Genomic DNA, 18,016 nt, shown 5'->3' with positions numbered 1-18,016 from the left:
CCCTCTGTTTATTTTACTTTTGGGACATGTGTGATCTGTATATATGTGTGTTCTAGTTGATAATACCAGAAGCACACAATATAATAAAAGTTGAATGCTTAAGACCTTATTTAAAACGTCTGTCAAAGTGCTAGTAATCAGGGCGTCTGGATGGCTCAGTCAGTTAAGCATCTGACTCTTGATTTCAGTTCAGGTCATGATCTCGCAGTTTGTGACATCAAGCCCCAGGTCAGGCTCTGTGCTGACAGCACGGAGCCTGCTTGGGATACTCTCTCTGCCCCTCCTTTGCGCTCGCTCTTGCTCTCTCAAAAAAAACAAAAACAAAAACAAAAACAAAAAAGCAAAAGAAAATACAGTGTTAATAATCATTTATTTTTTTTAAGCCAGAATTTTTTTCTTCCCTGCCTTGATTCTGTCCTAAGAGGACAGCTCTCACAAAGACCTTTCTGTCTCTGTGTTCTCAGAGCAGGGAGTGCAGGAGAGCCCCCGTCATATCCTGGTTATAGGAGGAACGTCCTGGTGACCGTTAGCGCAGTTCCATGAGGGGATGTGAAGTTCCTTCAGGGACATTATGTTTCTATCAGCTGTAGCCACAGTTATATACTCCCATTGGCAGCATTTCCAGGGCGGGTTTCTGATCCAGACTTGTAAATCCATGATTTATCTAAATCCTGATGCATGGTTGTGGTGGAACAGTCGCTTACGTGTTTTTATTGTCTTGCTGCCTTTAAGAAAGTGAGCTTGGACAGTATGTGAGGAAAAGAAAAGGTAAACTGGGACACCTGAGGTAATTTTCATTCCTAAAAGAATACCAGGGAGCCTGGCAATGAATGCATTTGGCAAAGAAGATGGCGTTGTATGGATTGAAATTTGGAATTTGCTCTCCAAAAGCTTAGAGAACGAAAGGGTCATTTATTTTTTGCCTTGTGTTTTCATGATACTCAGAACGTAATGATATTCCGTGACACTTGTGTGCCTTCTAGTAAAAACACGCAACTCTGTATTGATCAGTTTTCTTCATCTCTGGTTTGCTACTATGTAGAGAAGTTTGAAAGCCTGTAGCCCTGACTACATGTAACCAAATAGTCTACTAATGGCCCTTCCTTTGTCAGGGACATTTAAAAGTGGTTTCATATTAATTGACAAGTCTGTGCGAGTGAATGCTTTCCTAACATAGTATGTCTAAAATGGTTTTCCTGTTCATTCCAGAAAACAAAAGCTCAGTCTTCTTTACTCCCTACTTGGGCCGTAAAGTTTATGCAGCAAAAAAAATCAAGTAGAATCTTGGCTGACAGTAAGTCAGTAAATTGATCATTTTTGAGAGTCCGAGCAGTCAGAGTAAGGATCTCTCAAGTAAATAGGCAGGAATCTGGTTTTTGTATACTTCAGCTGTCTAGGCTGGCTAAATGAATAGGGTCATGTAACTAGTCTGCATTTTAATCCCACTGCCAGCAAAACAAGTATGTTAGTACCAGCATTTGTACATCAAGGTCTAGAGGCAAAAGTTCCCAGACTTGTAAAATATTTCCTTAAAAGTTAAGCGTCTTCTGGTTCTTCATCACAGATCCTGCCTTTAGGCTAGCTTTGAACTTCCAAAGCTTACGAGGACCTCAGCGGAGTTCTCTAGAAAGGTGTTTTTTACATGGTATTTAACTTTTAATGATCAGGGTGCATTTCAGACCTGTTTTTCTTCTCTGAAGGAACAGCATAACTGCAAGTAAAAACTTACACTTCTGTATATCAAGTGTTAGCACTGAAGAAGGGTGGGGACCCCTCAGGAGGGGCAGGTTAGAACCAAGTGTTTCTTAGAATGTCCACTTCTAAAAGCTCAGAAATGAGAAAGCTGGCTTTCTAGGTGCATGTAATTTCTCTTAAGGCTCTCCCAATAGATGCGTCATATTTTACAAAATCCAACATTCGTATCTGGAAGTTGGTCTTTGAAAAATTATTCTGCAAATGTGCCAGTAGCACTTAGCCAAGAGCTGGAGGTGTTTTTATTTTTCCTTTCATTATTCGTGTTTCTCAGTTTACTCTCTAAGTTTTTGGTGACTACTGCACGGGTCCCTGCCATGGCTCATCGCTCCCGGGGAATAGCCCCCCGCCCCACCTAATGGATAGTAGGCACCTGGAAGGTGGACGGTGGGACCAAGCCAGTGTCGATGATACAGAATCTCACGCAGCTGAACGCAAAGCCAAAGCGCAATTGGATTATGTCAAAAAGGGAAAAGGTGCCACGTGCATTTGCCGTGTTTCTTCACAGAGCAGGCCAACTTAAATATAGCCTACTACCACAACTTGTCCAGAATTAAAATAGCCCAGAACAAGTGGCAAATGGCAGGCAGTGGGGCTCTTTGCCAAGAGATGGCTAAGGGACAGGGAAAATGGGCTTTTGAGATGGATTATACATGCTTGAATAACAACAGCAAATAGGACACCCCGGGATCCTGCTTTGTAACTTAAATTTCAGGTCAGTGTACATTCCCAGAGCATAAAAGAGAAAACTGGTCAAAACACTCAGAAGCTTCTACGGGTATCTCAGAAACAGATTAAAATGTGCTGTATTATTAATTTTAAATTAGAATCTGGTTCCTGAATTCCAGTTTAATGATTTCTTATCATGAGTCAAGAACAATACTATTGCAATTAGGTTTTCCAGGCATAGGAGATGTTTTAACCGGTGAATTGAATTACATCATAACCCTGTGCCAAAGCCTCATTTTGACAAAGGAGCCTGGTGCTGTACATAATGACATTATAATTTAAAAATATAAGCAGCCCTAAAAAAAATACCATAAAAATAAATAAAAATGCAAGCAGCCCTGATTTAACTAGTTGCCCGGGCAGTGTTAGTGGTCAGCACAAGAGTTTTAGCTAGTATTTTGGTTAAATTATTTATTCCTAAAATTATTTCTTCGGTTGGTTTCAGTTTTCCTTACTTCCAACTCTGTCACGTTCCCTGGGATTCACTAAACCAAAAAACACTTTATTAGAGGACTATAAGTACAGTGAAATATTTGCCCCAGATGAGAACAAACAAAAAACTTTCAGACACTCATAATAGTGGTCAATATTTGTTGGTACAGAGATATATTTCAATCAAATATAATGTCCACATATTAAAATGTGTGTATATTATATATGTACATATATTTGTGTATTCTTCCCCTAAAACTCACTGTCTGATTAAACCTACCAAGTACACATTTAGTACTACTTTGGAAGTGTTTAATGATAGAAGAGATTCATGGTCTTACAGCATTTAAATTGAAAGCTGAGGGGTACCTGGGTGGCTCAGTCGGTTAAGCATACGACTTTGGCTTAGGTCATGATCTCTCAGTCCAGGAGGTTGAGCCCCACATCGGACTCTGTGCCGACAGCTCAGAGTCTGGAGCCTGCTTCGGATTCTGTGTCTCTTTCTCTCTCTCTGCCCATCCCCCTGCTCACACTCTGTCTCTCCCTTCCTCAAAAATAAATAAATATTAAAAAAAAATTAAATTGATAGCTAATAGTTGCAACTGATAGTTACTTTTAAGATTACAAAGCAGGTTTAAAAAAATCATAATCCTGGGTCTTTCTGTTATATCTAGAATAAAAAAGATTTGCTTTAAAAATTAATTTCAGATTTGTAGAACTAAGGTGATAGGTAAGCTGTTTACTAGGATTATGCCAGCACTATGGAAAAGAAATGTTAACATAAATTCCATGAAGTTATTTATCATATTAAAATACATCCCTTGTGCTAACTTACTATATATATAGTGTCTCAGCTCATGATACGACAGAGGCCTCTTTCTCAGACCAGCATCAGAACCTTTCTCATTTCATTTTGCCATGCAAGATCATTCATGTGAGCTGCTATTGCTGTGATGTCTCAGAAAAACATTGCAGAGAAATTTCATATTTACAACTGACTGTTGCCAACAGTGATCATCTGCCAGAGAGAGATTTAAGGGAAAAGAAGCTTTAATTTCACCACCAGCATTGTTGGAATTGCAGTGGGGTCAGAGCAGTATGGTGATGTGTACAATATAAATGTAGTTAAGTAGGGAAAGAAAAGTGAGCATGATATTTAGAATTAAGTAGAAGTATATGTGCCTGGATTGGCAGATAATTTGAAAGTCTTTCTAGACATTTGTAATAATTAAGTACCTGGAGGCTGTGTTTGAGGTAGGAGACATTAGGAGTTGATCATGAAGTGAGGATTTGCATCGCCATGGAGAGATGTCAGGAGAGACCAGCCAGGGGTGATTATTTTAGGAAGCCAAATCCAAGGTCTGAAACCCGGAGAAGCATCAGTAGGAAGACAAGGAACAGCGGGACATTCTGAACATTATGTAGGAGCTCCTAAGAGCGTAGATTCCAGCTAAGGCTGCTCCCCAGCCTTGGTCTTTTGTGTGCTGTCTCCTCCTTGTCGTGGATGGAAAGAGCTTCTTCTCACTCTGTGGAACTCCTCTTCTTACTCTGGGAACAAATGCTATTTTTCAGGTCATTCTAATTCCTCCCTGTAAGAAGCCCTGTCTCTAGGGCAGCGGAGTCCACACATCCTCTAGAAGAATGAGGTCTCTTCAGGACGGGTGTGTTTTATGCATTATGATTGACTCTCAAAGGCATCTCCTTTCTTTGATGTCCTTCATGTTTTCAGGGTATCTGATGGACCCAAGGGCGCCCATTTCATTCTAGAACAAAATGAAGACCATGAAGTGTAATACTCCATTGTGCCCATTGTGACATTATTTGGGTCCAGAATTATAAATACATTTTACAGGTTTCTACCAGAATCGTACAAAGCCTCTCATGCTACCCGGTTCTCTGCCTTAAGTGCAAGGGGATTTTTCACATTCCTACCTCAGATAGGGCAGAGCAGCCCTAAGGCAAGAGCATGTCCTATTGTCCCCAAGACTGTTGTCATTTCAGTAGATACCGTGATTGTATTGAAAAGGAAGGAAACACTATTTCCAGTACTCTTGCTGTGGCTAGAATTTAGCACAATCAGGAAATCCAACTTGGAAAGTATATACCAATGCTCTGAGGTAAACCTGCAGACCTCTAAAGCATCTGTCAGAAAGCAGTGAAGCGGCAGGTAAGACCCTGGATCTCTCTGCCGGGGGAAGAGTAGGCTTTGGAGTTTGCCAGGTAATTCTTCCTGTCCCTCCAGAGTTCAGTCTGACTTTCCCCCAGTCATAAGGTAGCAATTAGTAGATTTTTAATTTGGGGCCTCAGAGGGAATCCTTACTTTAATGCAGATCACATCCTAAATTCCCCCCATTCTTGGGATGTGCAGTATTCCTTCTATGCCTGGAATTCTTCCTGATATTCTTTGGACTAGATCTGAATCTCGGATTGGTGAGAAGTAGCTCCATTTGGGTTAATGCATCTGTCTCCTAAGGAATGGAGTCCCGGAAGACAGCCCCTGCATTCCCTGGGGCCTGCAGCAGGGGCCCATCCATGCTGCTGACAGGCATGGCATCCCAGGCCCCTGTGTCAATCCCACAGAGAAGAAAATTAAAGGTTAATTAAAGGATCACTCATAGTCTATTGGGATCAGAAGGAAAAGATTATTATTATTTGAGCCAGAATATAACATGATTTTTTTTTACTTCCTTTGAATTCTGCCTTGTGTTTCTACCACCATCGCTAATGAAATATACATTTTTATCTCAATATACATATATTCATCTTCAAGACTGCCTCTGCCCCCCAAATCGTATTGTTACTTTTACTGAAAGATGCAGCACAGAAAACCAGTTACCCTGGTTTATATATCTGTTTTCTGTTTCCATTTTTCTGTGTCCCAGGGTAGGCCATTATTTTATCTATTGAATACTGGGATGAAAAATTGCTGTTCTCAGTTTAACACAGCAAATACTGAATACAGGTAAAATTACAACAGAAATTTTTTGAGATTCTCATGGAGATGAAGAAGAAAACTTTTTAAGAATTCCGGAAGAACTGGATGATCTTCTGATATCTCCTTTTAAAGTCGGAGGCGTTAATTACTGATTTGGTGATATGGGGAAAGGCAACTATGAGTTGGATGAATCTGTAGTATTTTTAACACCACCTAAAAATGTTCCTGCTAAAGAATACCCTTGATGAAAACCGAATCTTTCCTATAGTCTATAGTGAGATGTTTTCTAAGCTGTGTTATTTTCATTTGAAAGTCAGCCAAGACTGATTTTTAAAAAATATTTAAAGAAGAAAGCTCAAAATTTGCATTTTTCAATGGGAGTCATAAGTCTGTTAATTTTAAAGCATTGGATAGAGAAATGAGGGCAACAGAGAAAGGCATGAATATAAGAACAATGGGTATGAATGAATTTTTATAGCAGAAAGAAGTTTATTACCGGAAAATGAAATTAAATACAATGTTTGCTAAAGCAAAATCCAGAGGATAATAATACAGAAATCATTTCACAACATAGTCACCCCACTTTGCCCTGAAGTTTCAAAGACGGGTTCTGCCCTTTCATCCCACTGGGGACCGTGTGGGCTCTCAGAGGCCCTTCCAGTTCTAAGTGCGTTTTTTCATCTGTCTGGTAAAGCAGAACTTTCGAGAGTCACTTCCTCAAAACCAGAAGATTAACATAAATCAGAGCAAATCCTGTATGCTTTTTATATTGTCCCCAGTACCTGTTGCAGCAAAAGACTGAAGATTTAAAGTAAACATAGTCAAGGATTCTTAGTCGAACTGTTGAGTCATTCCTTGTCACAAACTAGTCATGAAATAACTGGGTTACCTGAATTACAGTTTCTACAAGGAAACATGAAGTGACTAAAACTAGTTTGCTGAGAGAATAACTACAGCTGACCCTTGAACTTAGACATGGATTTTTTTTTTTTTTTGGTACAATACACTGCAAATATATTTTCTCTTACTATGTTCTTAATACCATTTTCTTTGTCAGATGTCCTTGATTGTAAGAATATTAATACATATTTTAAAAATACATGTCGATGGACTGTTTACGTGATCAGTAAAGCTTCTGCTCAACAGTCGGCAGTTAGTAGTTAAGTTTTGGGAGCGTCGAAAGTTGCCCGTGGATTTTTGACCATGCGGGGAGTTGGTGCCGCTCACCCCTATATTGTTCAAGGGTCCACTGTTTATCCCTTCTGTTTCGGCATCCCTGTCAAAGAAGTCTCATAAATTCTACACCTTCAAAACATGCACATTTAGCATGACAGAGCTCAAGATGCAGGATGGTTTTGCACGGCCAGTCCCAAGTCAGCTTTTGCTAATACTGTTCCACATCTAATGTTCAACAGAGGAATAGGTTCCTTGTTGTTCACCGTCAAAGCATATCTAAATAGAACAAAGTGAAGTGGAAACTGGTAGATTTGGGATATTTAGAGAGCCATTTTAGGTCATCTGAGATAGAAAACGGGTATCTTATTACCTAAGAGAATGTGTTTCAACTATGAGTTCAGGGAGGAATTCTGAGGGTTTTACGTGATTTTTATGAGTGAATGCTGTTCTCTTAATTTTTCCTAATGTAGAAATATTTACCAAATGGAATAGCTTGAGCACCAGGGTGTACATTTAATGGGTACTGGTGGCAGGAAGGTGGAGATTAGGTCCACCTGTGAGCCAGTCACCCTGTCAGCCTGTCACTCAGCTGAACGCCATTGGCTGCTATCATGTGTCTTGATCGCTGGGTAGTCTTAAGTTGCTCTACTTCTTAGTCATACTGGACTTTAATTTGTAGCCATAATGGACCCCTGGTAAAGGATAAGAAGTATAACAACACTGATGAAGAAATAAAAACAGCATTGACATGCCAATTCTTTTTTTTTTTTTTAATTAACTTTTGAGAGAGAGAAAGCACACATAAGCAGGGGAGGGACAAAGAGGGAGGGAGAGAGAGAGGGTGGGGGGAATCCCAAGCAGGCTCATGCTTTCAGCACAGAGCCCGGTGTGGGGGCTCGAACCCACAAACCATGAGATCATGACCTGAGCCAAGATCAAGAATCGGACGCCCACCTGTCTGAGCCACCCAGGTGCCCCTGACTTGCCAGTTCTTATTACCCAGGTCTTCTCTGTTCTGAGGGTTGCAAAGTTCTTACCAGACACATCCAGATGTTTCTGTTACAGTGCTGAATAGAAAATAAAGTTATGATGTCTAGTGTCATTTTATTGAACGTGCATCCATTTTCAAATAATTTGACCCATCTTTTGTTACTAAGAGCCTCCTGGCTGATTATTTGAACTTATAGTATATCAGATTCAGTCTCAGAATAAGGAGTTTCTATGAATCTGCCATAGGAAAGACAGAAGCCTTACTTTGATCAATTAAAAAGCACCTAAAACTATAATAATAGTCTGCATTGATAGGACTTCTCAATTACCAAATTGCCTTTGCATTTTTCTCTTGGTCCTTATTTAACCCTTGCTGTTTCCCCTGGTCCACAGTCCACCATTGGCTATGTGCCCTGTCTCCCTACCTAAGGTTCTGTCTCTGTCCTCCTCATTGATGCATCTACCCTGCATCAAGGCCATCTTCCACTTTCTATGCTTCTCCCAGAAGAGAGAGCCTTTCAAGAGGAAGATGTGATGGAATCATGGAGACCTGAAGTAAGGTCCTCCTGGTCCTGTTCAGCAATTCCAGTACTCCTTGTTTCCATTCCCTAGAACTTTTGTACAGTTCTGATTCCAAATCTTCACCTTTTTGACCCCTCAGATTCTTCCCACTGGCCCTAAATTTTAGCAGAAGACTAATAATGGCCATTTATTGATTCCATACCCTAAGTTAGGACTAAGTATTTCATATCAATCAATTGTGATCCAGAACAACTCTACAAGGTAATATCCTCCCCCATTTTATACATAAGGAATTGAGGAGAAAGGAATACAGTATGTGATAACCTGGAGTTTAAACCCAGGCCTGTCTGGTTTCAGAGCCCACTGCATTCTCGAGCTCTCGCAGGCTTTCAAAGGATCTTTCAGATAACCTTAAAACATTGGATGGATCCATCACTGTTCTTATGTTTTTTTCCTGTTTCCTTTCTTTTGCCTCATCCAGGACCTGTCTCCAGCAATTGTCACCTCAAAGATTCTTCATTTTCTGCTGTTGTCTGGGCATCTTTCTTCCCACCTCGTGATAAGATCAGTTTTCATTTTCTTAAGAGTAAAACGTCTTTTCCCTTGTCCCAGCTAATCCTTCTGGTTACTGTCCACATTTCCTCCTGCCTTTCTGTGTCAAAGGTCTCCAGCATGTGGCCCACACCTGCTTCCTCCACTTCCTCTGCCCATTTCCTCACCAGCCCCCCATCCGACTGGCTTCTGCAGTGGGACTGCTTGTTAGTACTACCCTCTCAAAGGTTCTTACCAAGTTCAGCAGCCTCTCCTATGCCCTCCCCTTTCCCCAGCACCATCAACCCTTACTCAGATTCTAAATGTGCTTGTTTCAGCACCATTTCTATCTGTAGTAAGTAAGCCATTCATCTGGATACCGAGTGAGATACAGTATTTGGGGGTTATCTTCTGTGTTTCTCTCCTTACCCATTTACCATTCCACCAGTATTCAGCCTCTGTTCCAGGATTTTTATTAAGAGCTGGCTTAACACAGAGGCTGCCCTCATGTTTCAGACTTCTGATAGTCCTTCCCTTAAAACGTCCATGGATTATTCCTTCCAGCTCTTGCCCTCACTAGATACTTAGCATGCCCTGGCTTGGACTAGTGCAGTGGCTTCTTATCTGAGAGCCTAACCTTTGGTCTTTTCTCCTCACTTCTCCCAGCACACCTAGGATGCTCCATAAATACTTGTATGTCGGGTGATTTTTTAAAATTTTTAATTGTAAAATATACACAACATAAAATCTACAGTCCTAACCATTTTTAAGTGTGCAGTTCAATAGTGTTTAGTACATTCACACTATTATGCAACCCATCTTGAGAACTTTTTTATCTTGCAAAACTAAAACCTATACCTGGTGAATGATAGCTCCTTGTTCCCCTTGCTTTAGCCCCCTGGCAACCACACGTCTTTCTGTCCCTATGAACTTGACTTCTCTGGGGACCTCATATGAATGAAATCATTGGATGTGTGTCCTTTTATGACTGACTTGCTTCACTTAGTGTAATGTCCTCAAGGTCCGTCTGTGTTTTATAGCATGTGTCAGAATTCCCTTCTTTTTTAATGTTGAATAATATTCTGTGTATGTATACGCCATGTTTTGTTTATTGATTCATTCACTAATGGGCACTTGGGTTGTTTCTACCGTTTGGCCATTGTGAATGAATAGTGCTGCTAAGAAAATGGGTGTACAGATATCTCTTTGAGACCCTGCTGTCACTTCTGGCCAGACACCCAAAAGCAGAATTGGTGGATCATACGGTAAATCTATTTTTAATTTTTTGAGGATCCTCCATACTATTCTGTATAACAGCTGTGCCATCTTACGCTCCCTCCAGCAGTGCACGAGCTTCCAAATTTCTTAGCATTCTCACCAGCACTTGTTGTTTTCTCTTCTTTTTGTTTTTTTACAGTAGCCATCCTAATGAGTGTGAGGTAGTATCTCATTGTGATTTTCACATGCATTTCTGTTATGACTAGCAATGGTGAGCATCCTCCCATGCTATTTGTATATCTTCTTTGCAGAAACGTCTATTCAAGTCCCTTGCCCTTTTTTTAGTTGGCCTTTTTTGTTACTGAGTTGAAGGAGTTCTTACATATTATTCTGGATATTAACCCATGATCAGATAAATGGTCAGCAAATTTTTTCTCCCACTCGGTGAGTTACCAGTGATTATATTTTAAAGAGAAGTTGTAATCTTATTTAGTGCTTATTTTGTGCTAGTTTTTAAACTTTAGAATGACCTTCATTAAAAAGGACTTTTTGTAAAAATTATTTAAAGAATAAAACATACCTTAAATTTGTTTTTTCATCAGATTTTTCTCAGTGCATAAAATACATAGGGAGGTGACTTTTAGGTAAGTTGTATAAAATTCAGAATAAAGTAGAAGATAGCCAGTTATTTATTTGGCCTCTTTCAGCTGAGGATTATAGATGTGCTTTTGACCTGGCCTGTCCAGAGAATACAGCCTTTAAGCTTATTAAGTTTGATCAAATGTTAGAGAATAAAATCTGTAATATACATAAGAATGAAGATTTGTTTTTCAAGCTTGAAAGTGTTCTGAATATAGAAGAAAATCCTATTAAGGAAGTTGAATAGTAGGTTCTGCTCGTCCGTAAGTTATGATGTGTGTTCCTCAGCTTTAACACACAGTGAGGGGTTAGAGTTCACAAAACTTAGTATAACAAGAGCTTATTGATCTGGTGATTTTTTTTTTTCAATATCCTGCCAGTTTCCAAAAAAGGATTTGCAGGACATTATGGTTCACATTCATAGTAGCATCCTGACATTGGGGAATGTTAAAGCCATGTAGCTAGAGAAGATAACCATACACATAGATTGAGGATAGTTTTACTCCCAAGATTCCTCGTGGCCTTAACAAAAAGAGAAATGATAGATTATGTAGTTCTCATCGTATGATACAAGGAGGTGCACAAATTTATCATCAGAGACCTTTTTTTTTTCCCCCTGGGACTAAACTGTAAGAGGAATGTGTCACCAAGGTCTGTATAAACATAATGGTGTCACACATAACGGACAACATTTTACAAAAGTTGTGTAAACATTCTTCATATGGATCTTGGTTCTTCCTCCCTCCCTTTGATAAAAAGCCAAAAGTATGATATGAATTATGATTCTATGAAGGGATTTCTATGATAGCTAAGGAGGTGTGGTTTGACTTTTGATCTCTGGGACAAGAATCATCTGTGGCCTAGACTTGCCTCAGTGTAGTCTCTGGCTAATAATGCTTTCAAAGCCAGTGTTATCACACCTCTGAGAAAGTTTGAGCCCTTGAAAGATCAAATACCAAACTTCAATGGGAATATCATGCTCCTTCGTTTACATTTTATGTCTCAATCACTTGCTATCACTTTTAGGAAAAGAAGCATTGGGACTTCCGCTCAGGTCATGATCTCGTGGTTTGTGAGTTTGAGCCCCTCATCGCTCTCTGTGCTGACAGCTCAGAGCCTGGAGCCTGCTTCGGATTTTGTGTCTCCCTCTCTCTGCCCCACTCACGCTCTGTCTCTCTCTGTTTCAAAAAAATAAACATTAAAAAAAAAAAGTTGAGACAGGCATCTAAGGGGCCCGCCTGCACCTTAGCAGGAGGGAGTATATGCTGAGCCTTGCCAGGCTGGTCTTATCAGAGAATCAAATCAAGATTGAAAGAACAGTTTCTTCCGGGTGCAATAACTCAGAAATCATGCCTCATTTTTAAGCCGAGGTCTGTGTAGTCACCTCACTGTTGTTCCTGTCAGGAGTATTCCTTAACAGACTGATTTCTTCTTTAAAAGGACTAAATTGTATACACAAGATGATTGGCTTTCACAAATCTGGGTCTCTTGTAAATGAATAAGGTCACAGTCCAAAAGGAAGGCTAACAGGTCATATCTGTTGCATTTTCTTACCATGATGTCTTAACCCAGGAAAGAGTTTTAGCTCTTATCAGGCATTTCCAAGAGAACCAGAAGGGAAATAGGATGGTCGGCAGTAAAGATAGAAGCAGGGTCTGTTCTGCCTCTGTGGTAGCCCCAGTGGAAGACGGTGGCTGTGACCAGACCAGGCGCAGGGATGCGAACAAGAACCGGCTGGATTGAGGATGTATTTTGGAGGCAGTTCCAGCTGGATTTGCCAACTGTGGCTGTGGCGTGTGACCGAAAGGGAGGCCTCAGGGGTGACTCCAAGGGTGTAGGCTTCAGGAACTGGAAGAATGGGGTTGCCATCACCTGAGATTTGGATTCTTAATGCACAGTTGCTCTCATTTTAAAGTTTTCCTAATAATCTTCTTTAAATGTTGGGACATCAAGGCAAATCACACGTATGACCCCTGAACCAAGTAGATCATAGGCTCTGCCATCAAATTTTAAATCCTATCAGTGAGCTGACTTTGATTTAATATAACAAATTTTAAAAGACCTCAAAATCCACATTTTTAAAAAAGCAGTTACTGTTGGGGAGAGAATATATAAAAAGCAGAAAGAACAAAATTTGTAAATGTGGTATACAGTTTATCCATTCTAAATTAAAATCTTCATCAGCCGTGTCAGCGAGTGGATGAGTGAAAGGTTGAAGTTAAAAGTTGGGACAGACATCTAAGCGGTCAGCATGTTACCTTAGCAGGAGTGAGTATATGCCAGGCGTGTTTAATATATTGTCGATAGACTTTTGTGTGTGTGTAAAAGCATTACTAGGTTTAAGAAAAATCAGGAAAGCGGGACTGTTTTGTTCTGAGCACGGTGACTTGAGAGTTTGTGAAAAAACTATTTCATTAAAGAAAGAAATTCCGATATTCATCATCAAATTACTGATTGGAAAAATAGGTTGAGATTAAGTACCTGTATACAGGGGATGCCTCACATCCAGAAATTTCACATTTACCATTTTGGCTTTTCACACATGACCTTTGTGGGGCTTATGTCCGGGGGGACATCACCCAGCTGCTTGTGTGAGCTTAGCCAGCCTCTCAGGTCCCTTTGCCTCTTCACCCATACATAGTAACTCTCTACAAGCTAAAACTGTGGGTCTATTTGTAAAATTATGGCCCTAACAGAAAGTCGACAGCTGATGCCCAACTGAAAGAAGTTGCTTTCTACTTACTTTTCACTGCATTTTATGGGAGCGAGTGTATGTGATCATGGTGTTTTGAGATTGGTAAGGGTCTGACCACTTACAGATATCAGCAGTGTTTGAATATGTGAAAGACTTACTGGGCATGTGTGCTCCTTGTGTGTGTGTGTGTGTGTGTGTGTGTGTGTGTGTGTGTGTGTGTGTGTTTTCCACGTGACCAGCTACAGCAGCAAAGCGTCCACTTTGCATTGCTTCAGCTGACCTCCCCAGACTGACTTGCCTAAACCCCCCACCCCCCCAACCCATGAACAATGGCATGTCTTACCACTTGGCTGAATAAAGGGGTTGTGTGTGGCTCTGGAACTGAGCCTGGGATTTGAACACATGAATTCACTAACATGAGCCAGAGTTAAGCCCGGATTTTTCCCCGGGCTAATATCTAGACCTGTCAGTGGCCTGGCCACCCCAAGCTGGTGGTGACAGCAAACGCAGATGGGTTCCTTTTCTGCTTCCTGTCTTTGGGTCCAGGGCTACCAAAAGCACTCACGCAGGCCTCTCGTTTAGGTTTTGAATGTGGTTTTGACTCATCTTGCTGGCTGTGCAGGAGCCTTGATGCAGGGTGGGGCACTAGATGGAAAGGTTCCCCTCCCTGTTTGGGCTTACAGGAAGGAGCAAGTAAAAAAGTAAAGGGTCACAGCTTTACTGACACTGTACTTCCAAAATATATTTGTAGAAAGGTTAAGCTATATCTGTTTATTCTCCAGCTTAGCATATTGTAAAAAGTGGTGGAGATAAATGGTACCATTTTATGGTGGTGCATTGTGATAGGATCAGAATAAACTGTTTGTACTTAGGTTTACAAATTTATCATTGAAGGGCTAGCAGATTTTATTATAAGGCAGCATAACTGTACTCTTCTGGCTTCATTAATTATGATGCCTAGACATAGTTAGGCTCTATCTAAGAATAGATAAAATGGAAAATAATTCTGAGAAAAAGGGTTGGGGATTCTGAGAAACTGAAAGAACATAACACAGAGCATCCATTGATTCTCAGACTCAACACGGGGACTAACCGTTAATTTTGTTTCCATTTCATGGTCCCTTATAACCTAAAATGTCCTCTGTGATTCAGAAATAACAATTTTGATGATTGGAAGTTGATCCATTCATTTTTAATTAGTGAATTTTATTTTTTAGAGCAGTTTTAAATTTATAGAAAAATTGAGCAGAAAGCATGGAGTTCGTTCCCATGTATATATACCTCCTCTCCCCACACCCACAGTTTCCCCTATTATTAACATCTTGCAGGAGAAGTACATTTGGTACAGTTGAACCAGTATTGACATATTAATATTATCTAAAGTCCATAGTTGACGTTAGAGCGCACTCTTCTTTAGTGGGTTTTGACACATGCATAATGTCACATGTCATACAGAGTAGTTTCATTGCCCTCAGTTTCTCCTGTGTTCCACCTCTTCATTCCTCCCCCACTTTTGCCCTGAAGCCTTGGCCACCACTGATCTTCTTACTGGCTTTATGGTTGTGTCAATCTGTTCATTTTTAAGCAACTACCCAGATGTTCCTAAGGAAGCATCATTCAATCCTTTATTCATAAAATGAGCCCCCAATAAACCCTGTGTGCTAGGCAGTGTTGTACACATTGAGAATCTAGCAGAGAACCAGAAATGTAAAATCCCAGTCTTTGGGAAGCTTACATCCTAGTACAGCCAGCCTCCAAGCTTCGCTAAGTCCTGCGGAGGAGTGAGGGGTCCCCTGAGGACACAGAATGAGAGGAGGTAGTTGGAGAATTTGAGAACGGGACCTCCTGCCAGTGAGCCCCCACCCCCGTCTCAGGTCAGACCCCATCTTCCCCACGTCCTTCCTGCAGCTAGTCCCAGCTGGCCTGCACCAGCTGCCACCTGCGTTTTCCCCACTAAGAACTGCTAGGGCACAATGCTATTTCCCAACTTTTCGTCTCCTGCTGTTTCTGAAATAAGCGCAAGCACCTCTTTCAGACTTTCATTTAGCTTTTACTAGTAGTTATCTACAGCCCTGCCTGGTGCTAGTAAAATAGGATGGAAGGTTAACAGAATTCTAAGAAATAGATGCCCATGACTATCATCTAAATACTAACTGGACAAGATCTTCTTTGGAAGGAGATGACCCAGAGCTCCCCGTCTTGCCCTCTAAATCCTCTCTGCTTGGGCAGGTGGACATCAGTTCTCCTGCCTTGCCATAAGAACCCCACCCCACCCCACCCCCGCCATTCTCTACCCAGCTGCCTTCTCCCTCACCCTAGTCCTCTGGAAAGAGAAGAGGTTTTGTCAGTTGAGGATGGGCCAAGGGGCAGGTAGAAGATTGAAAGACATCTGTTTCTTCCTTCCCAACTCTGTCTCCTTGTTTCACACAAAAACATACATAAAGTTAAATGGGCTCCTTAGAACCTCCAGAGCACATTCCTAAGAGCACACTCTGTGCTCTGCTTCTACAGGCTGGTGAGAGCCCATTGTGTGCGTGTCTCCCCAGCTACACATTCAGTGACATCACATTGGTCGCTTCAGTTGGTCAAGGAGGGAGTATTTATACCATGGTAATCAGTGCCACAAATAAAGAGTTTTACTACTTTTTTCCAGAATTACTTTTCCAGCATGCTATCGGGCAGACCCTTCTCCATCCAATTCTTATTTTGATTCTACCATAGGAAATTAAATTCACGAACACTATATATTCATAAGCTCTAACTCTACTCTCCGTGGTTTGGAGCAGGGGAGATTTGATCAGTCAGCAGGAGTCAGCAGGAGATTTGATCCCATGTTTTGAAAACCAGGCTTTGCATCAAGCTGCACAGAACTTGCTCACCCTTTTCATTTCCCTTGAAAGGACTGAGGCAATATACGGGTGGTTTCATCCATGTCGTCGTCATTGATCTCTCACAATATGACCATAAAACTTGCAGTTGGAGGCGTGTGACCACGATCACAGCATTTTCCTCCCCAGACCGCAGACAGCTTGCATGTCCGTGTGTGATTAACAAGGTGCCGCCCTTGCTGACTCGCCCTTTGTGCTCCGTGTAGGACCGCACACGCACGAGCGAAAGCTGACGCCGCTGACCAGGCAGCTCAGGCTGCCCGCCAGGAGTGTGACATCGCAAGAGCTGTGGCCAGGGAGCTGTCGCCGGACTTCTACCAACCAGGTGAGACTGTTGTCCAGTGATGGGAGAGGTAGGGGTATTGCCTCTGGTTTCCTTTTTTTTTTTTTTTTCCTCCTTAAAGGTCTATGCCTCGTGAATACCAGCAGTACTACAAAACAAGTAGGTACAAAAAGTCCTAAGTATTTGAAGTCTGAGTGTTAGTGCTGGAGATTTGGCTTGTTGCCCAGTGTCTCTCCCTTCCTGCCTCCCGACTCCTAGGCCACAAACTTGGAGCTGACAGCAGTAAATGAAATGGGAATCTAAAAGAAGCATCTGATTCTAAGAAACGGTGTTAGTGTGTTAGTGACCACTGCAGATGTTGTAACAAATACTCCAAAATCAGAGGCACATATAACAATACCATTAGCAGTAGTAAAGAAATGAGCTAGTAACTACTGTGACTAATTTTTTTAATATACTTGAACTAAAGTTCAAAGGACTGTGGTTAGGTAAGGAAGTAAATCACTTAAAAACAGGTTAATTTGCACAGATTAAGAGGAAATTCCAGGTCATAGTAGAAGAAATTAAAATAACCTCAAAAAAATCCAGATCATCTATCTCTCAAATGTCTTAAAATAGCAATATACGAATATTTGCAGTAGGTTTAAATATTTAAGTCCCTTTTAGTGGTTTCCTAGTAGATTGTTTCTATCCCTTTCTATAATGCTCGCCTCTTTTTTATATATGTTTCTTCATTGTTTTAGAACCCACAGCTCCCTAGTGATTGAGGGGCAACAGATTTCTAGATGAAGGGATCAAAATCAATGCTTTAAATTTCTTAGTATCACAATTGATAGTTTCTTGGGAAAGAATCTTTCCACACTGGTTTCTGTTAAGCTGGAAAACAAGCACCCTGCACAACACAGGTGTTCAATCCATGTTTGCTTCCAATAAACGTCCTAGAATCCTGGAGTCCACAGGGCACTATAACTAAATGAACAAGGCAGGTCCAAGTGCACAGAATAACAAGATCCATACCAAAGCTACAAACTTGGCTGTAATAAAGGATGGAGGAATGAGAATGAGGGACATGGTGATTTTTTTTTCCTACGAAGAATGAGGACCGGGTAAAAGGCTGGGTTGAGAAGACCCCGCTCTTCTAGGAGAATGGAGAGGGGCCCAGGCTAGCCGCTGAGCGCTAGGGCTGTCAGAGTACCTTCTGTAGTAGTTCTCCTCCAGGGAGACAA

The 18,016-nt window shown here is 41.1% G+C and overlaps 1 protein-coding gene across 1 annotated transcript in view; it reads left to right on the top strand.

The window, feature by feature from the left end:
- JPH1 (junctophilin 1) overlaps nt 1–18,016 on the top strand; it is an 83,096-nt gene that overhangs the window by 42,320 nt on the left and 22,760 nt on the right. The window contains exon 3 of the mRNA XM_047074055.1: nt 16,714–16,832. Coding sequence (XP_046930011.1) covers nt 16,714–16,832 — 119 coding nt within the window. The remainder of the gene's footprint in view (nt 1–16,713; nt 16,833–18,016) is intronic.

The sequence above is a fragment of the Lynx rufus genome, unplaced genomic scaffold, assembly GCF_022079265.1.
Source record: "Lynx rufus isolate CCGP_SWC_20201006 ecotype Redwood Valley unplaced genomic scaffold, mLynRuf1.p SCAF_12, whole genome shotgun sequence".
In the NCBI taxonomy this organism is placed as follows: Eukaryota; Metazoa; Chordata; class Mammalia; order Carnivora; family Felidae; genus Lynx; species Lynx rufus.
Note: the sequence above shows the minus strand (reverse complement) of the source record. Positions and strands in the feature narration are given on the sequence as shown.